Source organism: Chionomys nivalis, chromosome 5 (genome assembly GCF_950005125.1).
Source record: "Chionomys nivalis chromosome 5, mChiNiv1.1, whole genome shotgun sequence".
Lineage (NCBI taxonomy): Eukaryota > Metazoa > Chordata > Mammalia > Rodentia > Cricetidae > Chionomys > Chionomys nivalis.
The window spans coordinates 39,752,217-39,774,057 of record NC_080090.1 but is presented as its reverse complement, the minus strand read 5'-3'; the positions used below and the strand labels follow the sequence as shown (position 1 = coordinate 39,774,057).

The following is a 21,841-nucleotide window of genomic DNA, read 5'->3' as shown; positions in this document are numbered from 1 at the left end:
ACAAAAGCAGGAACTTAAAATGTTTTGACATTTTAAAGGTCTCTGGCTGGGCTGATCCCAGATAGTGGATGTCATCATGTTTAAGAACACCCATATTACCAGACACCTAGCTAAAACTAAATATTTGTATATTCTAGAAATCATAATGTGGATAGTTAAGTGGCCACAAATTATTAAATTTTATAATAGTGCTGGGATGCAGTTTGAGGGAAAAGGATGCTTTCCTTTTTAGCTAATTAAAACTAAAATACTATAGGAGGCAGGGACAGGTGGATCTCTGTGAGTCTGAGGCCAGCCTCGTCTACAGAGTGAGTTCCAGGACTGGCTCCATAGCTATGGAGAAACCCTGTCTTGAAAAAAAAAAAAATACATCGAACCTCACACAGAGCAGAGATTTGGCACAGTAAGACCTTCCTAAACCTCAGAGTATCAAACTCATAGCGGTATTTCTCAGTCTTGACTTCCAAAGACAACCCTCCTCCTGAATCTCCTCCTTCTGTGCCTGTTGTCCCTTTCCCAACCTCCTTTGCTTCTTCTTGGGCTTTCTGTCAACTTGACACAATCTAGAGTCATCTGGGAAGAGAAAACATCGGTTGGCAAAAGGACTCTGTCTGATTTCCCACAGGCAAGTCTTTGGAGATAGTCTTGACTGATAATTGCCGTGTGAGGTCCCAGCCTCCTGGGAGCGTTGTATAAGAAAGCAGGCTGAGCCAGTTGAGAGGAACAAGCCAGTAAATAGTGTTCCTCTATGGCTCAGTTCCTTGCTCTTGGCTCCTGCCCTGACTTCATCACACAGTATGCTACAGCTGTAGGCTGAAATAAACCCTTTGTCACCCCGTTGCTTTTGGCCATGCTGTTTCATCACTGGGATAGAAAATAGACATCCCTATTTTGCTACAAACTTGACTTTTGAGAATTCCATAGCTCAAAAAGTATATTCTCCTTCTTATTTTCTTTTTGCATGTGTGTGTGGTGTGAATACGCATGTCCTTATGTATGTGAGCACATGTGTGTGTGCATATGTGCACACACAAGTAGACTGACATTGGGAAACTTCCACAATCACTCTCCACCTTATTTCTTAAGGCAAAATCTTTCAGTTGAACTCAGAGCTTGTTGGTGCAATCTAGCTTGCTCTGGGGGAATTCCCTGCCTCTACCTTCTAAGAACTGGAATTATAGGTGGGCTCTCATACTGACCCAAAATTAAGCTGGATTCTGGGGACCTGAACTCTACTCCTTATGCTTGCTGCTTGCACAGCAAGCATCTTAACTGTTGATCCAAATTCCTAACCCTTCTTTCTTCTTTTATTGATTAAGAATGTCATACATGTATGTAAATGTACTTTTATCTAATCCACCCATTTCCCTCCCCTCCAATTTCACCCCTGTACCCACCCCTATATTCTCCTAACTTCATATTCCAAAAAAAAAGAAAAAAAGAAAAAAATCACTGATTGCACATAGTGTTGCCTGTATTTGCATGGGAATAGGATCATCTCCTGAGCCTCTCAGGACTTGCATCTGTGAAGGAAAGTGTCTCTTCCCTCCCCCAGCATCAACAATTGCCAATAGGGCCTCAGCAGGTGGTGGAACTTCATAAGGCCCCCTCCCACCCAGCCTGGAATTTTGAGCCCTTTGCTTCTTATTTTTAGTAATAGTTTTCCCTTTTCATTCGTAAACCTTCCTCCCACAAATAAGCATTCCCAGGTGTTTGGTGGGTGGTATTGATGCTCACAGAAATTCTTGCAAAATGTGTGCCTGTTTTCTGAGAGGTCTAGAGGCTGCTTGAGATAAAGAATTAGTCACCTACAAGACCTGAGACCACCTGTCGTTGGCTGTTGCCTCTCTCCTCTCCTCAATAGGCCTGGGTCTTAGTTATACCCCAGTCTTTCCTGGCATCCAGGTGATGAGATTGAAGAGCAATATAGACCTGCTCTCAGCCTGCATGTAAGCACGTGTCCCAAAACTGACACCTTCCCCCAACCTCCTCCTAGGAAACTGCAAAGGTCCCAGCCCCCACTTGCTTCAACAAAGCCCCAGGGTTTGATGGCCACTGCAAGGGGAATTACAAAGCATCTCTAACTCAGAGGGCCATGGAGCACTTCTAGTAACTCAGTCACAGTACAGGAAGGAGATGGTCGGTGAGAAAGCATTGGTACACAGAGGCTGGGGGAGGTCATACGGGTCAAGGCTGGGGCAATCCTGAAAAAGGTACCCACGGCTGGATAGATGGCTCAGAGGTTAAGAGCACTGACTGGTCTTCCAGAGGTCCTGAGTTCAATTCCCAGCAACACATGGTGGCTCACAGCTATCTGTAATGAGATCTGGTGCCCTTTTCTTGCCAGCAAGCATACAGGCAGACAGAACACTGTATACATAATAAATAAATAAATCTTTTTTTAAGAAAAAGGTACCCAGAATTTCTGGGGGTTGGGAAGTCAGAAGTGCTTTGCAAAAAAAAAAACACACAAAAGTATAGTGGGGCTGGGGAGATTTCTTTGTGGATAAGAATACTGAGTTCAAAATCCTTGGCACTCATCTATAAAAGCTGTGTGTGGTCATGCACTCACCCATCACTCCAGCACAGTGGTGCTGGGGAATGAAGACAGGGAATCACTAGAATCACTAGGGTTTGCTGACCTCCAGCCTATCTCCAGGTTTGATGAGAGAGACTCTCAAGGGAATAAGGCAGAATCTGATGGAGCAAGACACCCAGTATCCTTCCCAGACATGCATGAACTCACACACATATGCACTACAGGGACAGAACACACAGAGTTGTTGCTCCTTGAGTTTTTATTCACCGTTACTAGCAGATAATTGTAACAAATATTGGCTTTGTTTCATCTGAAATGTTGAAAGAAAAAAAGAGAGTCTCATTACTCTTCGGATTGGGGGAAGTATACAATTCTGGAGTTTTGTTTAGATATAGGTTTAAGTTACAGGAACTCTGCATCAGCGGACCTATCCTACCCTCTGGTATGAGGAACTTGGCTTCAGACAGCCAGGAAACCTATGGAGAGAGCCAGGCTTCTATGTTCCTCATGGCTCCAGGGTTTTTTCCCTTCTGCTATCCCTCAACCTGATGGAAAGGGAAATGCTGAGGTCTCTGTGGGCCAGTCAAGGCAGAGAAGCAAGGCATCTTGCTTGATAAAGCTGCCCCAGCTAGGTTCTCCTAGCCAGAACCAGCACTGTGAACCAGGGCCCTTCCTGAACCCATGCTCCTGGAAGCTGGAAGGGGTCTGCTGTGGGGAGGTCCTGGCTAGAGACAGGTTGGATAGGTGGTGCCAATCATGATGGGACAGCATAGGAACATGAGGCTTCCAGGACCCTGGTAGACAGTCACGCCCTTCAAAGGCCACCCTGTTGAAGCAGGTTCCTATGAGATCTTGGGTAACTTGTCCACTGTTTGGAGGCTGGCTCTGCACCTAAGTCATTCATTGGGTGCACCTAACTGCACCCAAAAGCAGTTAGACTGCATACTCATGCAGGTCCAGGAAAGGAGAAAGCCTTGAAGGGGGGAGGGTCCCCTATCAGAGACTGGTTGCCTGTGCTGGAACAAGAGGCCTCTCCTCTATGGGGATGAAAACACATGAGGCTGTCTATGTTTAAACTCCATGGCCAGGGCATTCACACAGCTGTCTTTGAAAGATGGGAGCTAGGACCATGAAGGTTCTTAGTTCCAGACTACAGCCAGCCCTCAGCTCTCTTTCAGAACAAATGTGATTTCCTTTAACACTTTTCAGAGCTTACCAAGAGCCACCGAGTTCATCTCCTAATTCCCAGGAAGGCCAGACCTTAAATAACAGGCCCCACAGCCTCAAGCCAATCCAATTGGTCCTCACTCAAGCCAACATCGGGTTTGGGATGCAGATATGAGAGTGATAAAGTCAAAACTCCAACTCTATTTCTTGACACTGATACATGTGGCTGTGGAAACCAGCTCTGTAGACTCTCTGTGCCTCAGTTTCCCCGTCTGTTAATATGGATGATAAGGATGTCCCTCAAACAGTGCAATTGCTCAAGGGACATTGACCACATTTCATTGAAAAAGCCCTGGCTCAGGAGCTCTGGTTGCAAATGTGAAGGGAAGCCAGAGGTATATGCAATATATTCATCTGGGTACATGCCCAGTTGGGAGGAAGAGATGACCTAGTCAGGTTCAGACTACAGGAAAAGGTGAGGGAGCGACTTCATGCCTAACAGGGGTGACTTTTCCACAAAATCAACATTGCTGTTATCTGAGGAACAGACGGGGAACATTGACTATCCTTGCAAGGAGACCTGGTAACCTCACACCAGAAAGCCATCTGCCATGTCATTCGTGAGATGCTTGCAGATTGCGGGGTAGGAGAAAGTTTGAAGAAGCTGGATTTGCCTTCAGGGTGAGAGCGGGGAGAAAGAGGCTAAGGAGACCTGAGAGTCTCCTTAGAGGAAAGGACAGTATGAAACAAAGCCAAACCTCCCATCAGCTCTAAAACACAAGCTTCTTGGGGACCTCCCAGGGAAATTCATTTCTCCCGAAATGGCCGTAGCACGCAGTCTTCTGGTAGATGGGCTTTTTCAGGTCCAATTCCCTGCAGTTAGAGGAGGCAAGGATCATTTTTAAATGGGAAAGATTACACTACGGGGGTGTCCTCGGAGAGCTTCCCCCCACACACACCTGCTCCCTATTGATACCACGGCCCTATCCTGTTCAGGTTAGGAAGTGAAGGCTCCAAGGTCATAGACAGCTGAGGGTTCACCAGGATGTAAACACCACCTGAGGTAACTCTCTGTACTCTCTTGGCTTTGCCTAGGTCAGTGCTATCATAGCCAAGAACCAGAAAACAGAGATGCCATGGGAGCCTGGAGGAATGGATGTGCCTAGTGGATTCCTAGTCCTTTGGCCTGAGATGCCATAGCTGAGAAAAGATGGCCTCACCAGGGATCATGTCTGCGGGACCTCCTGTAACTGAAAAGCAGGCAACCCACATTGGGGTCATGAACTGTGCTACAGGCCCACGCACTATGTAAAGGGGCCAGAACTTGAGACCCTCTTGCTGGTTAAGAGGCTGCAAAGCTCTTTCTGTGCAGGTGTCCACCTGGGTGTAGGCGTGGCAAAGTCCCATGCAACAGCAGCATGCTAGCGCTTTTACCTGACAATAACACCAGGCCGGAGGTCGAAGTTCTTATTCACCACCTCCAGCAGCTCCCGCTCACTCTTCTTGGAGGTTCCATAGGTGAAGATGGAAATGGACAGCGGTTCTGCCACACCAATGGCGTAGGATACCTTCCAGAAAGATCTGACTCAGGGACTCAGGTTGCCGGAGAGATTTCACAGAGCAGAGCGGCAGGGATCACACTTCCCCTGATGAGAAGACCCCTACTTCTCCTGCCTGGCAGCCCTTCTTTCCTCAGTGTGCTCTCTCCTTCCCTAGTTTGCCACAGCTCCAGCCATGGTGACCAGAGCAATATATGCAGAATTGCAACCAATGTCAAAGAGGGGGCTTTCCCACTTAGCCAGTATCTCCCAACCACAGGTGGGACTGAGGTCTTTGGCAAGAACAGGATGGGGGCAGCCTACCTGAACAAGTACTCTCCGGCAGAGCCCAGCCTTCACCAGGGACTTGGCCACCCAGCGGGCAGCATAAGCTGCTGAGCGGTCCACTTTGGTGTAGTCCTTTCCTGAGAAGGCACCGCCACCATGAGCACCCCAGCCTCCATACGTGTCCACAATAATCTTGCGGCCTGTGACACCTGCATCTCCCTGCAGAGGTCAACAAATGGAAAAGAAATGAGAACCAGCAGCCCCGGATGCTGGAGAAAGCAGGAGGCCTTAGAAAGGATGTCCTGAGTCACCTGTGGGAATTCTCAAAGGCCCTTTTTAATCAGGCAGAAACCATAGGCTCTTGTCCCAGCTGACCAGCTATGAAAATTGGGCAACCTGCCAAAGCCTCATTGGAAAGTGCAGGAGACGGGCCAGAGGTCATCTGGGGTCATGCCTTCACTTTTGAGTCCATCATAAGAAGCGGTCCACCTGTGGCAGAATTATATCGCAGTAAATAGAACCTGGGGCTGTGGTTCGGGCCAGTGCCTCCTGTTACTCACTTCACAAATGTGCTCTGAGCAGCAGCACTTCAGAATTACCTTGCAAGGGAGCTAAATTTAACAATTTGGTGGGAACCCAGTAACTCTAATCCTATTTAAAGATCCACATGTCACACTTGCCTATCTAGACTTTGAGACATCCATCAAGAAAACAAGGACTTTAACCTTCTTTCTGCCCAATTACAGCACGGTTTGACCACAGAACCTGTGATGGGTGCACAGCCTTGACAGCACCATCAGCTCTGCCAATCCCAACCTCCCTAGTTCTGTATGCATATAGGAGAAAGGGGTAACAGCTCTATCTGCTTTTATAAAACCCCAGCTCCACTGCCCTGCCTATAACAGCTAGGGACCCCAGAGCAAATATTCAGCAAGCACTGCCCGGGAACATCTGCCATAAGCAAGCACACGACCGAGTACGGAGAGGTGGTGGCAGCTGTGGGCAAGCATGATAACATCTGGAAGAGCTGGGTGATAGGACTCGACAGCCCTAAGTAGAGACCGCTAGAGACATGTTCCCCCTTTTGACATATTAACAGATACAGAGTATCTTCAAAATAGGCCAAAGATCACCGAGCAATTTAGCTGATTGGCAGACACTGCTAAACCTCTCAGAACAACCTCTTGCCATCGGTGTATTCTGAAAAACAAACAGTTTAGTCACCAAGATCTAGCAGCAGAGCCTTTCCTGGAGACAAGTACTTGCCTGGGGACCTCCAATGACGAACCGCCCACTTGGCTGCAGGTGGTAGATAGTGTCTTCATCCAGGTACTTGGCTGGCACCACAGCTTTGATGACCTGCTCCTTCAGGGCCTTGCGCATGGCCTCCAGCGATATGTCTTCGTTGTGTTGCACAGAGATGACGATGGTGTGGATGCGCACGGGGATGACGGCACCATTATCCTGCACGTACTGAACTGTAACCTGTCCATCGGGGATACTGTGAGACCCAGGCCTGAGCTGAAGCCACATGGTTGCCAGGCACAGATCCCCCAGGAGGCCGACTGAGCTCCTGAGGGACCAAATGAGTCTCCTTGTCCTTAAAGCCTCTTTGGAGAGATCCTATGACACATGCGTACATTTGTTAATTTGCTCAGTACCACAGATGACAGCATAATGCACACACGTGTGGCACCGTCTTTCAACTGATGACCAGGCTCTACTTCTATCCCAGAGACTGCTAGTACCAATGACCCTCTCTAGCTAAAACCCTCTTGCCACTTCCTCTGGACTGCCCCCACTTCTATGAGTGAACACAGGCATTCACGGTCCACCTGTCATTGGCAGAGACAAGGGTACCTTGGTCCTAGAATGTGAAAGACCAAGAAGAATCTTTAACCAAGGCCATATTTTTGCATATATTGAGCCTCTGAGACAGAGAAAAAGCCTGGCAAGTGATCCTCTACCCTCAGTGAAGGATACTGGACCAGCAAACTTTGTCATCTGTAGGGACAGGATGATAGCATCTCTAGGTAGGACAGTTAAGTCAGAAGGGCAACAAGCCCTGAATCCCCTTTGTCTTGGTGCTTCACCCAAAGAAGGTAAAGTGGTGTCCACGTGAGTAGGGATTAGGTTCCGGCTTACAAGCTCCTGACAACTCAAGCCATGCAAACGCCTTAACCATTCACCTCCACCACATCCAGTCCTATGCCCATATTACCAAATGAGGAGGTGTTATGACCCCCACTTTACAAATGAAATAAACTAAGAGATCAGAACTTGCCTGACATCACACAGCCAGTTTGTGAAATGCCCAAGAGCCAAACCTTGCTCAGGCTGAACCAAAGTTCGTCATTCCCATGGTAGCACAGACAAAATGCTATCAGGAGACCCAGTGCTTTAATGACACATCACTGGGCACAGACAGCTGATATTTCAGGTGGCAGGGAAAGCAGGTAGGATGCCCTGGGCTTGCAGAGTGGAAGGATGGGATGGGGGCAGCAAATGAGGGTCAAGAAGGCAGCAATGAAGGAATAAGCTCTGCATGCTGGAAGCTACATCAAAGATTGGTAGCCATTGTTGCCCCATTCCACATACAACAAAGCTTAGGTTCCAGATTTACAAACACCTTCATCAAGATGACGCACAAGATTGCGGAGGTGTGACCCAGAGACTTATAGCCGAGGCTTTAACTAGCAAAAATTTGCTGCTTAAGTCCATGAACTATATGATGGGCTACATGCTCCATGCTGCCTGAGACAGTATGTACCCATCAGAGCAGTATCTACAGAGCTTGGGGGCATGAGATGCTTGCAGAAGTGTGCCTATACCAAATATCTAAGTAGGAGTCTGACTGACTGGCTGGCAGGCATAGAATAGTTTTCCACTATAGAGCCCAGTTCAGACCCTGCAGCCCTGTTGAGGTGTGCTGCAATGAGGTCTTATTATAAGATACCCAAGGTGCCTTAGACAGCCATCCAACGATATCTATCACTTTTGAGTCTTTTGGCTAAGATCAAGTATAGCCAATGAGATACATATTATACCACTGCTCTGTGTCCTGCTGGTCCAAAAGGCAGCAGAGTGGGATCTAAAGGAAGGGAGAGAAAAAGCGCTGGCCACTTGCCATCTGACCTTAGTAAGAAGGGCAGGTGTACAATCACTGGGGACTAATGCTTAAATCCTGCACTGTCCACCCATGGGAATTATCCAGGCATAGGGCTAGAGGGAGCTAGAGTATGGGATGCGGATTCCCAAGGAGACCCATGGCAAGCTCTAGGATCAGAGTTCTCTCCTGTAGCCTTGGAGGAGGCTCAGTCTCGAGGAAATGCTCCAACCTGGCAGTTTCCAACTGAGCCCTAATGTCTCCATCCCTCCTAGGCAAATACCACACTGCATCCTTGCAGAACTCTTGGGTGGCAGAGTGAAGGGCCTGAGCTCCGCTCTTATCTTGCCATGTCAGCAGATATGGGGAAAAATACACTATGGAAAACAGAGCTCTGACCTGGTACAAAAATAGCCTCTGGACTGCCAACCCTGGTTATCAATATCAGCAGCAGCAATTTGTTCAGGTGGAAAGACTCATCCTGGCCACAGTCAACACGGGTGACAGTGAAAATCCTTTACAAGGGGACTATAGAGGAGGAAGCTGGCTACTCTCCTGACACAGCATGGAGGCAGACCAAGGAGGCCATGGGGCTAACAAGTGACCAGCTGACAAGCCCCACATAGGACCACCAGCCGGCATATATCCCCATTAACTAGAGTAGGCTCATGGTCCCCCATGATAGGCATCAAATACTAGCATCTTATGAGATGCATCCTCTCCCTCTTTTCCTTGGTGCTCCTGAGCCTTGGGAAACTCTTTCTTATTAAGCAGGGAGAATGAACGAGGCCTTTCCTACCACACTTGCTCTCAAAGCATTCCCTCTGTTCCTCTTTTACCAGAGGGAAAGGACATTGGGGGGCCTGTTGCCTTCTTCCACCCCTGCTCTGGAGTTGTCTTTTCTGTAGAGCCCTTTCGTTTGGTACCACCCACAGTCTACATGTTAGCTGTCCTGTCCCATAACCTCCAACAATACCTGAGAGATGTTGGTGACCCCATTTCCACCTTGAAAGTTGTAAGAATAGTACATGAAAACCCAAGAAAATGTTCTACTGGGGTCGTAAGCCCCTCACTTGCTTTAGGTGGAACAATGTGAGATCTCTGCTCAGTGAGAAGCCCACCTCACTGAGAAGGTTCTATCTGGTTGCTGGAGGAACTGGACACAGACAGACACACCACACTTGATAATCAAAGCATATAAAGCAATTACAAGTCCAAGAGAGGGGAAGACTACCTAGTGGTGGATCAGAAGTGGCGGTCACAAGGATATTGACTTTACTGTCCCCAGAAAAGGAACCCAAACAAGATGAAGGATATAGCAAAAGTCCTATAATCCAAGGACAACCTGAAAGAAATGATGTCAGTTAAGTGGAAGTGCCAAGAAGGGGACAGGCAGAGGAAAGTTATGGTGGAAATATCATAAAAGTCTGAATGCAGAATGACAAGTAGGTTCTGCCCCCCTCTCACAGGAAGTAGGAACTCACAAGAAATCTGAAGAGATGTGACAGTTAAGAGGAAAAATTAACTGCAGTTCTCAAGCAGAAAGGACCTTTCAGGAACAGAGAGTATTATTTCTGCCTTGAGTAGAGTGGGAACCGCTTCAGGAGAAGCTGGCCGGCAGGGAGAGGGATGCTCATCTGAGAAAATGTGAGATGCCAATACCATGGAGACAGAAGACACCAAGCTGGACTGAAGAACGTACTGGGCAAGTGTCAGCTTAGTCAGAGGTGACAGTGAGACGCATGTCATGGGCTCTCAGCACGTGAGTTTGCAGAGTGAGTAAGAAAGGGGGCTACTGATTCGGAGGGTCCGTGGTAGGAGATGTATGAGCCACGGGTGTGAGGAGATGGAGAAAACCTGAGTGAAGATGTGCCAAGACCTTGGGGCGTCACACTTTGGAACGCAGGAAAGGAGCCAGGGCAGGCAGCCACTGGCCAAAGGCCATCGGGAGACTGGAGTGATATGGGAGCTCCACGTGGGTTGTGTTTACATCACCATTGTCCTTGAAACAGAAACGGGTTTCAACATGATGGGGAGGTGGGAGGCCAGAGCCAAGAGGGCGGGAACTGGACACATCAAGGGTATACGAGAAATAAAGACAAGGAAGGTGACCTCGGAGAGACAAATCTGCTCACGGTCAGGAGACCAGACCTGTGTGCACATAAAGGCAGGAACCACCATGTCTAAAACTGGTGAAGAATAAGCCTGTGGCAGGAACTGAAGAATCATTGGAGTCTAGATATGCTAACCAAACAAAACAAAAACTAGAATTATATTTCAAGCCTGCCTGATTTTTTGTTTAGCCTGAAAGTTTTTAAATGATGATTGTTTTCAAAATGGAGTGCCGGAATAGAATATTTTCATCTTAAAAACAGGACCGAGGTGTAATCAATCACTTTCTAAATAGATTTGAGGCTCCCCCATAGGAGGAAATTCACACCTGGTACTGTAAACCTGGTCAAAAGCTGGGGAGAGCACAGGCCCTACTGAGGAACCTACTACCATTGCTTTACTAAATACACATGATGTCAAGTTGCCTTCTAAATATTTGGGCTTATATTCTTAAACTGCTGATGTCCTAGCCTTGGTGGGAAAAGATCCTCTCTGCTATGCGAGGACTCATAACTGGTCAAAGCGCTAAGAATAAGTGATCGTTAAATACCTATCCCTAAAGGGAATGTCCCTATTACACCCTTGGAAATGCAGTGGAAAGAATGCAAGAAAAGCCAGAAGGTGGGAAAGGAATGTTGTGAAATGCTGATTTCTGGATCGGACATGGCATTGTTCCCATGAATCCACAGCAGCTTTGGCTATCTGCATGATAGCAGCACAAGGCAGGGCCTTCCAACATTTCATTATGGAAAGGAGACAGGCTCATAACATCCCACTCTCCCTGAAGAATTATAGGCAATAAACGGCAAGGTACCTTTCTTCAAGTTAGTAACCCCCCTACTCGAACTCATATAATTAAAAGCAGTGGGTTATACACATCAATAAAGACACAACAGTGGGAGGGAGAACTTGTTAAAAAATAGAAGAGGCTTAATGGAAGTGGGAGAGAGAAGGGAGGATAACAGGGCATCAAATCAAACACAGAAAATGTGTGTGTGGTGTGTGTGGTGTGTGTTGTAAAATCAGTTAATTTAAAATAAAATAAATATGGCCAGAACCAAAAATGATTTGTTGAACATGAAGCTCCTGCAGGAGGCAATGAATGCAGCTCACCTGAGTTTTAGAATCAGGTCTCAGCCAAGGAAGGACACCAGAGCGCCTTAGATCTGCCATCCGGGTGTTGAGTTTGTGGGCAAGAACAATGGTGAGGGGCATACATTCTTCTGTCTCATCTGTGGCATAGCCGAACATCAGGCCCTGGAGTAAGACACCTGCCTTAGAGCTCAGAGCAGTAACATTTTCCAAATCTCATATTTTGTTTGGTGTTTCAACAGTTATGGGGGTTCCCCCTACAGAACACTTTGCACTGGGCATTTTAGAAGGGGAAGGCATTGCCTCTGACCCCCAACACTCTGGAAGGAAGAGGCAAGCCTACATCTGTTATTAACAAGCAGAGCCTCCTACCACACAGCCTGCCAGGTTGCAGTGTTTAGCTTACTACAGGATCTCTAGAGTGATGAGACCACCCACAGTGTTATTAACCCGACCAGCTTCACGTCACGGATCATAGCTCAGCCCAAACAAACCACAGGGTTCACCCCTCACACAGTCAACATACCTGATCTCCTGCACCCACATCCTCTTCATTTCTGTCCAGATGGACACATTGGGCAATATCTGGGGACTGTTGCTCCAGGGCCACTAACACATTGCAGGTCTTGAAGTCGAAGCCTGGGCAAAAGCAAGCCGAGTGAGGATATGTGTCAAGACACGACTGTCAGTTTCTTGGTGGGCTTCAAAACCACTGAAAGGGCGTTTGATGTTAGGGGAGGTAGCCTCTTGTTCCCAGCTGAGTCTCAGGATACTGAAAGACCTTATCTTTTCTTCCATGGCCATATAGAACTCTTTCAAAAGAAAAGATTCCCAATGACATATTTTACTGTATTCAATTATATCTTGGTTCTTTTTTTTAAAAAAAAGTATAACCTACACAGAAATGTGATAACCCACAACAATGACACAAACCAGACAGCACGAAGGGCACTCTGACAAGGAGGTGAGCAACTTAAAGCCTTGCTTCCCTGGGTGTCACTGAGGAACCCTCCATCCAGAATCCTATCTGAAAACCACAGCAACAGCAGGTCATGGTAGTGCCTGCCTGTAATCGCCAACACTTTTAAAGTGAAGGCAAGAGGCTGTCCTTGGCTGCATTCAGAGTTTTAGGCCAGCCTGGGCTATGTTAAACCCTGTCTGATATAAAGGAAAGGAGAGGAAGAGAGGGAGGGAGGGATCGAGGGAAGGAAAGATAGGGGAAGGAGAGGGAAGGAGGGAAAGAGAAATTATCCCTATAATTATTTCCAATGTTGTCATTTAGAAGTCGAACTATATGCCTTACTCATACATATGTGTATATTTATTATATACATACATCCTGAATAATAAGCACCATGTATGTGAACCATCTAGAGGGTCTTCTAGATCTGGGATCCTATGATAAATAAAAGGGTTAAATGTCTGGGGCCCAGGCCCCCTCTTCAAAGCTGCAGCACAGAGTTGGGGGTCCCTCTCTGGCATTCTGGGTACAAACTCAAGGAAGCCTCACTAACAGTAACCCCTGTCATGGAGCCAGAACTCCTTTGGACAACAAACTTAGAGCTAACCTTAAGCATTATGTATTTTTCCACCTCCTCTAGGTATCTCTGGACAGAATGTTCCTCCTCTGGCTCCTCCCCACACACCCAAACTTGACTAGCTTCTAGTTAGTGTCTCTGGACATTTTACTTATGCAATTCTACTCCCTTATTGCATAAGATGAAAACAGATTCACATAGAATACCACACAGTGGGTCATCTGAGGACAAGCAGTCCCCCTACCCCAAGAATGTGGTCATCTTTGCTCTTTGCCTACCCTCCCCACTCCCCACCATCCGCCAGTGGATGTTTGTGGTGTAGAAATCAATGAATAGTCTTTAGAGGTGACAAAGGTCTCTGATCTGTTTATTAAGACTTTTTCCATTTTGCCTAATCATCGAGTCTAAATAATATATTGTCCTAGTGTTAACCAAGTACAGTTCAGCCAGACTTGGGCTGTTTCAGTTAGCCCTTTCTAAAGGACATGGAAATTTTCTTTGTTATCTAATGCAAGGTTTGGTTTTGAATAAATAAACTGTTTCTTAGGGTATAATGGGGAAAGGCTATACATGGTAACATCTCAAGATGCTGAGGCCATCATGCCCTGAGTCTCCTGATGCACTCCCAGGCTTGGTGGTTTCCTGACCCACACGGGCACTGAGCAGTGGCATCTCCCGAGAAGCCCTCAGCTCTGCTTGCATTACCTGGTGCTTCCCGGTCCCCTCCCTTCCTCACCTGATCTGTACTTCTCCCTTGGGTGTCAGCTTCTACACCACCTGGAATGGGTGCTAACCTGAGCTGCCCTGTCTCCTTTACCTGTGATCAGGCTCTGGTGCTTGAAAATGAGGCCCCATTCCCTGCATCTACAGTGAGATGCAGTGTAGCTCAGTAGAAAGTATAGGAGCACTGACCCAGTGCCATCTCACTGTATTTATACTTTAAGCTGGGATACCCTCATGTCCATAAGAAACACACCAGGGGTTCTGGAATGATGAAGTCAGAGGACATATGTAGACACTAGCACCTGTTCTTGGCACAGAGCATGCTGTCACTAGAGGGCAACTCTTCATTAAGAGCTCCATTGCAAGCTGCCAGCACTGGGAAGGCTGGACCTTAAATGAGACCTGTCAGTAACTGATGGGTACATACTGGCCCCACCAGCTGCAGTCACGGCTGTTTGCCCTCCTAACAGAATTTATATTTCTATAAAACTGAAGTACCAGATTTGACTCCTTATGGAAGATGGACGCACTCAGTAGAGATCTACACACAGAGAAGCAGCAAGTCCATCCTCACCCTTGGCAGAGTCGTCATAACCGATGTGCTTAATGGTGTCTCTCACCACCCGCTGGTAGTCAACCATGGCCACTGAGGTGATCTCCCCACACAGCAACACCATACCTGTCTTGCACACTGTCTCTGGAAGGAAAGGAAGGCAGGAAAGAGTCGTGGGACAGCAGACAGAAGCTCAAGGGTCTAGACTTCTCAAGATGGAGATGAAAAAACTCATTAGGAAATTCACAACGAGTACTTTCTAAGAAAGCATAATTGTGCCAACAAAAAGAGCAACGTCAGCACTAAACACTGAGTATCTTCAAGTGCTGCCAGAGAATAAAGCTTTGGGAGGAGTGACTTATATTTGAGTTTTGTGCAAAGTATTTACTGCTTCTGTTATCTTGGACAACCTACTTAATCTTTCTCAAATAATGTAGCTTTCATAATGAGCATGATGAATGCATCTCTCTCTCTCTCACACATGCACACACAAACACACACACACACACACACACACATACATGATGCCAGAACTCTACTATAATGAGCGGGATTCTCATTCAAGGATCAAGACAAACCAACTTTCTCAAAGGAAATTTTTTATTTAAAACTAGAATTGCATGAATATCTGATGCTAGAGACTCTCATGAAATCTTTCAGAACTGGAGCGAGAGCCCTAGCTAAGAAGCTAATGTGGATGAGTACTTTCAAAAAGTGCTACCCTTTGTTTCAAAGCTATCAATGTGGGATCTACCCTCAGAGTAGCATGGGATCTGATGTACATGACATGGGCTGAGATGCCTCTAGAGGAGGGGACACAGAACAGACACTGACAGTGGACTCTGGTCTCCACTCTGAGGCTTCCTGCCGCATAAGATATTGCAAAGGTCCAGGTATAGCCAACACTGTGGACCCATTAGTAAGGTCAGAAGTCAGACCTGGGACTTCAGGCTCTGGAGTCAAGGGCTATCTTGTGTGACAAGGCCTTCTATCAGGCAAAGATTTGATGTTGGAGGACTTATCCCACAAGCAACAGTAAAGGTATTTTGCCTACGTGGAGTTCCAAGAAACATTAGCGGGTATGGGAGTAGACAAGGGCTTCAATGATTTATTCAACAATAATAACCCTCTGGAAAGCTGTTGGTTTGATTTTGGACAGTTGATGGAACTGCTGTTCCTAGACACTGGTAAATGAGATGCATAAATTATTTTAACATGTGAGGTATACCACAAGCTAGGGAAGAAAACCAGAGGAGGTTCCAGACATGCAGAACCATCAAAAATGAGTTTCTAGACAACCCCAGACATTTTGAGCTTTTTACTTCTGGAAGATCCATCCAAGAACTTTTAGAGGCTCCCTTACTCCTAACAAAACCTGTGTTAGGAGGGTCATGTTCCTACCCAGCCCTCTGGTAGTTATGGTAGTGATGACATCTAATGTCAAATCCTAGTTGAATCTATTTCATGCTTTTCCTCCCTGATACAACATAGGAAGGTCACTTGAAGAAGAAATCTCCTGCAGACGAGAGGACATTGACTTTGGACCTGATGATATGGTCTTATGTCCACCATGAACTTCTCTGTCCAACATAGTCAGGTCTCCAGCAAAAAGGGTACTTGTCTCTTACCACAGGCCACCTTGGCATTGGGGTCTTGCTTGAGATGGGCATCCAGCACCGCATCACTAATCTGGTCACAGATCTTATCTAAAAAGGAACAAATACTAAGTGTAACCAATTACATCATTGTTAAACATGACAAAATTAAATGCTAAAAATAATTTAACATTTTTATCAGTCTGCCTATCAAATCTATCAAAAATAAAACAATATTTTCTTAAATATAAGAAATATTTCATCGGATGGTTCCTTGCAGATTTTGAAATTTTTTACTTATTTTCTGACACTTTCATGAGTGTATATAATACATTTTGATCATACTCAATTCCTACTTCCCTCTCTTATGCCCCTCAAGTCCCTCTAAACCTTTTCTAAGGTTCTGCCTCTACTTTGGTGTTTTGCTTTGGTGACCCACTGAGTTTGGCTGTGGGTGAGGTGCTATTTACTGAAGCACAACAGACTTGCCAGTGGCTATAGCACAGGAGGAAAATGACCTTCCCTCCTTTAGCTGCCAATAACTGTCAACATAACAGCTCCTTGGCCTAGGAGGTTCAAGAAATAAAAAAATATTTTGAACTCTTAATTTCTTCTAGTTCCCACCTCATATTGGATAGTATGCATTAGAAAAAAAATTATAGAATTTCTTAAAAGGAAAATACATTTCAAAGCCAGCTTATCTAAGAGTCTAAGCAATTCACAATCACATTATAATAAAAAGTCTTTCATTCCCCAAACCTATTCCTTATTTCTAACATCTGGAAAATTATGGATACAGTCTAAAATCCTTCATAACATTGGTAAGATTGGCTACTAAGTGATAAGGCCAGATAAATGCCATACTGAAGGCTCCATCAATGCAATCAATTTGATGCAAAACATAAAGCCAGGCAGATGGTGCCACCCTAGAGACCATCACAGGGGAACCCATCGGCACCACCGCTGTTCATTCCTATAAGCTTAATGCTGAACATTCCTATAAGCCCTCAGACCCTCCCTCTGGTCACTCAGCCTCCTCAAGTCAGATGTCCTGATAGTGGAGCTAAAATAGGACTGACAAATAACTCAGAAGGACCTGGGAACTGACATTGTTCTGATGTTTGCCTTAAAGGACTCACATGGTCTAACATGGAGATCCCCAAGTGACACTGTGCACAAATTCATTCCTGCTTTCCAGTTAGAGTGTGTCTACTGACAAATTAAGAAATAAAAGAGACTTCTATTTAATGAATATTGTTTTTCACTTAATGTTCAAAATGCCCAGAGAGTCTGTTCTTGAAGAATGCTTTTGTAAAGATTTATTTTTAATTGTGTATATGCATGTATGTAATCTGTGTGGGAGAGTGTGCATGTGCAAGCACAGATGCCAGTGGAGTTGAGAAGAGGATGCTGGGAACCACACCCTAGCCTTCTGCAGAAACAGGGAGTGCTCTTACCACTGTGCATCTCTCCTGGCCCAACAGATTAGTTTTGAGAATTCAGATCCTGAGTCAAGAAATTTTGCTCTCAAAAGTAGATACTAAGATATTGATTAACTTGCCATTAAAGGTAAACTTTGTGATTTTTCCTTCAGAAACAATGAGGAAATAGATGGTGGATTTTTCTAGCCATCCTCCTGGCAATGGCAAATGCTGGCACATGTGAGTCCATGGCTCCTGCCACTCCTACCAGGAAAGGCCTCCTGACACTCTAAAAAAATTACAGATGGACAGTGTTGACATGTCTGGATGCCTAGAAGCAATTCATAGGTTAGCCTCAGACAGACTTCTGACATCCCATTTATTTAAAGGACCCAGCTCATGCAGGTACCACTATGTAGGGAATTATACCTCTAGCGACAAGTTAGAGTTCAGCAAGTTCAGCTAGATAGCTGATTGATAATTCCTAAATCCCCTGAGGGACCTACTTCTCTCTCTTCCCTAATCCTTCTTTCTGGGAATTTTGAGACACAGTCACACATGAAGTTTGCTTTGAACTTGCTATCTAGCCAAAGATAATCTTCATATCTTAACCCCCCCTTTCTCCAGCTTCCAAGTGTTGGGATTATGGTTCAAATCTTCTTTCTCTTGCTAGGGGCAAATCCACTAAATCTAGGGCCTTTCACATGCCAGGCAAGCTCTATACCACTGAACCACATCCATTCCTGGAAGATTCTTTCTGAGAAAGCTCAGGCTTTCAAAGTCTCATCAGTAGGGTTAAGACAGTCAATGGTAGATCTCTTGGAAGATTAAGAAGAAACATGAATTTCATCTTTCTGATCAGGGAGAATTCAACCATGGAACAGTAAACAGCATTAGAGAAAACCAATTTACTTGGACATTATAGGTATAGTAGAAAGTAAATGACAGATGAAATAAATTGACAGTGAGACCACTAAGAAGGGAAAGAGTCAGTGAAATGGGACAAGTTTTTGTGCTCTGTCCACTAAGCGCATTGCTGCTATGTACAATGGGCCACACTTGAGGCAAATATCCACTGGAAGCCAAAGAACTCACTTCCTCTGGGCATAGGAAGTTCTTCTAACATAGAGATGACTTTCAGGAACTATAGAGCTGCCCAATATAGGTCAAGTACTGGGGATGTATCTAAAATCATACATAGATCTGAAAATTGATCTATAAAGAAATATGATGAGAACAGTTATTTATAGAAAATTAAACCTCATACTAAATAATCTATCCTAAGTTTTTTTAATCAATGTTATACTTATTTTATGTGCATTGGTGTTTTGCCTACATGTACGTACGGCTGTGTGAGGGCGCCTGATCCCCTGGAACTAGAGTTATAAACAGTTGTGAGCTGTGGTGTGGGTTCTGGGAACTGAACCCAGGTCCTCTGGAAGAGCAGCCAGTGCTCTTAACCTCTGAGTTATCTCTCCAGCCCCAACCCAACATTTTTCAACAGCTACACTGTTGACATTTTGCATCAAATAATTCTTGGTTGTGGGAACTCTGGAATAGATTGTGCAATGTTTAGCTGCATGGCTGGCCTCCACCCAACAGACTCCAAGAGCATCTTGCCTCCAAGCCCTAGGATGTAACAATCAAAAATGTTCCTAGACATAACCAAATGCTTCCAGAAGAAGGCAGCCAGGATTGCCTTCAGTTGAGGGCCAGGGGATGAGGCACACAGGTGTAGTGTATTGAAAAGTCCAAAGCCAAGTTTCGAGTTAAATCTCTTGGAGAAAGAAGGAAGGTGGGAAAGTTAGACTCAGTGGCAAGTCAACACACACCATAAGCATTCAAAATAAACGTGAAGAAGTGCTTAAGTCTTCAAATCAGTGTGCCTATCCCCAGAGTTCTTCCAGAACACTGGTTCTCAATGTGGTGTTCCCGTACTAGCAGAAGCAGCCCCTTCTAGAGCTGTTACAAATTAGAATTCTTAAGGTTCTACCAAGACGTAGCAAACTGGACAGTGTGGGAGTCAGTCCCAGCCCTTGCCTTCATCAAGCCTTGCAGGGTGATGTATCTGCATTCCACAGCTTAATCAGAGCTTCTGGCTCATGGTCCTGTTACTGAGAATTCTCTTTAGCTTCCCTACCTCACAATCAACAAACAATGCTTGAATGTTCCTCTATAGCAGTCGTTCTCAGTCTTCCTAGTGTTACAACCCTTAATACAGTTTCCCAGGTTGTGACGACTACCCCTGCCACAACCACAAAATTATTTTCTTAGCCAGGCATAGTGGTGCATGCCTGCAATCCCAGCACTCAGGAGGTGAAGGCAAGAGTATCTCTGTGAGTTTGAAGCCAGCCTGGTCAACAGAACAAGTTCTGTTACAGAGAAAATCCAAGTCTTGAAAGTCCAAAAGAAAAAATTTCTTTGCTACTTCTTAACTGTAATTTTGCTACTTTTGTGCTTTGCAATGTAAGTATCTGTGTCTTAGGCAGCCCCTGTGGAAGAGTTGTTTAACATGACCCACAGGTTGAGAATCACTGATCTTTAGGAAGTTTATACTTGTATCAGAAAACACCTTGTCATCTGGAGCTCTGGCTCAACCCTCATTAGAATTGAGAGCTGTTCCTTTCTAATCTGTGCACAATTTATGTGCAAAACTTGTTCCTGCTTGAGGACCATTTTTCACTGACTTTAATAGGTCACTGGTAATAGATGAAAGCCTTACTCAAAAATGTATTATTTAAGCCTGGCGGTGGTGGCGTACGCCTTTAATCCCAGAACTCGGGAGGCAGAGGCAAGCGGATCTCTGTGATTTCAAGGCCAGCCTGGTCTAGAAGAGCTAGTTCCAGGACAGGAACCAAAAAGCTACAGAGAAACCCTGTCTCGAAAATCAAAAAAAAAAAAAATGTATTATTTAATTCAGTTCCGTTAACACACATAGCATATAGCAACTAGTCCTTGTGGCTGAGATGCTGGGCAGCAACATCATCGACCTAGGCGTCAAGGTGAGTGACTGCTTCAGAAGTAGCTCACACTCTGGAGAGAGTCTCTACAGCAACTGATGAACCTTGTTTTTAAGGTATCTAGTAAAAGTGACTCCCTGGGCACAGGCTGGAGATGGCAGGCTCGCCCATGAGCTCAGGACAACCCACTTACCTGGATGCCCCTCTCCTACAGATTCTGATGTAAACATGAAGGCTCCTTCTTCATTTAGAGAATGGTCACACAAACCATCCACAGGTCCATTCATTGTGGCACACTTTTCAACTTCACTTTTCCAAGGTGCTGTAACTTTGCCTGCAGTCTCTTTTCTCCTTTTTTCCTCCCCCTGCAAAACCAAAAGGCTGGTCTTTGGCGGAGTCGCGGGGATGACTTCTGCCTGAGTACCTATGAGCAGGAGAGAAGAGGGTAAGGATGGACAGAGGGAGAGAATGGATGAAATACAGATGTGTCACTCCCTTCGGCCGGCACAGTTTGCTCCCGGGTGACTCCTATATATGGAAAAGTGAAAGTTCCTGAATAATCATAAAAGGACATTGGAGGAGTCCATTTCCTGGGAGGGGAGACTTCTTACCTTGAGGAATTTCAGTCTTCAGTTCTGGTGTCTCAAATGTGAAGCCTGTGGTTCATGAGAGGTGAAGAAAACTGTGTAGGTTCTCAGACCGGAAGTGTTTCTCAGACTTGCTTCGATTCCCTATCTGATCTCTGAATGGTTCCAGGGTTAACTTTCCACTCTGGAGAGTTGGGGGTCTGGAGTAACTCACAGAGACTTACAGTCTGTCAGACGCTCCCAGAGATTTGGTATGGGCTAGGGTTGCAACACTGTGCGTCCCTGCTGAGAGCTCCTCTCCTCCCCCGCACCTGATCTGATTGGGCTCACCCCCTCTACCTCCTCAGGGCAGAACGGGAGCCAAGAGCATGCACCTGTACTCTGAACCAGCTGTAGCGTTACACAACAGATTCATTTCAGTTAGAGGAAAAGCTTTGGAGCCCACATTTTGCTGCCACCAGAAATCACCTAAACTGTCAATGTCTTTAAGAGGCCTGCAAACAAATTAGCTAGCAAGGCGTTTGGGGGTGGGGGTGGGGGTGGCAGCGGCGGGTGATCCAGGTAACAAAGATCTTTACTTATTAATAATGTAATTTTGAGAAACAGATCCATTATGTGGAAA

General features: G+C 45.7%; 1 protein-coding gene across 2 annotated transcripts; it reads right to left on the bottom strand.

Moving 5' to 3' along the window:
* Positions 1 to 2,792: 2,792 nt before the first annotated feature.
* Mat1a (methionine adenosyltransferase 1A) lies at positions 2,793 to 21,406 on the bottom strand. 2 transcript variants are annotated; one of them, XM_057770091.1, is made up of 10 exons: positions 21,244 to 21,406; positions 20,826 to 21,056; positions 16,285 to 16,362; positions 14,678 to 14,800; positions 12,369 to 12,481; positions 11,864 to 12,007; positions 6,795 to 7,017; positions 5,569 to 5,747; positions 5,141 to 5,274; positions 2,793 to 4,579 (listed from the first exon to the last, which is right to left on the bottom strand). In XM_057770091.1, exons 2-10 carry the CDS (start codon positions 20,917 to 20,919, stop codon positions 4,477 to 4,479), a joined length of 1,191 nt encoding a protein of 396 aa, XP_057626074.1. In that variant the 5' UTR covers positions 20,920 to 21,056; positions 21,244 to 21,406; the 3' UTR covers positions 2,793 to 4,476. The 2 variants fall into 2 exon arrangements, with proteins under 2 accessions (XP_057626074.1, XP_057626076.1); XM_057770093.1 differs by lacking the exon at positions 21,244 to 21,406 and having other exon boundaries at positions 20,826 to 21,114.
* Between the last annotated feature and the right edge of the window lie 435 nt (positions 21,407 to 21,841).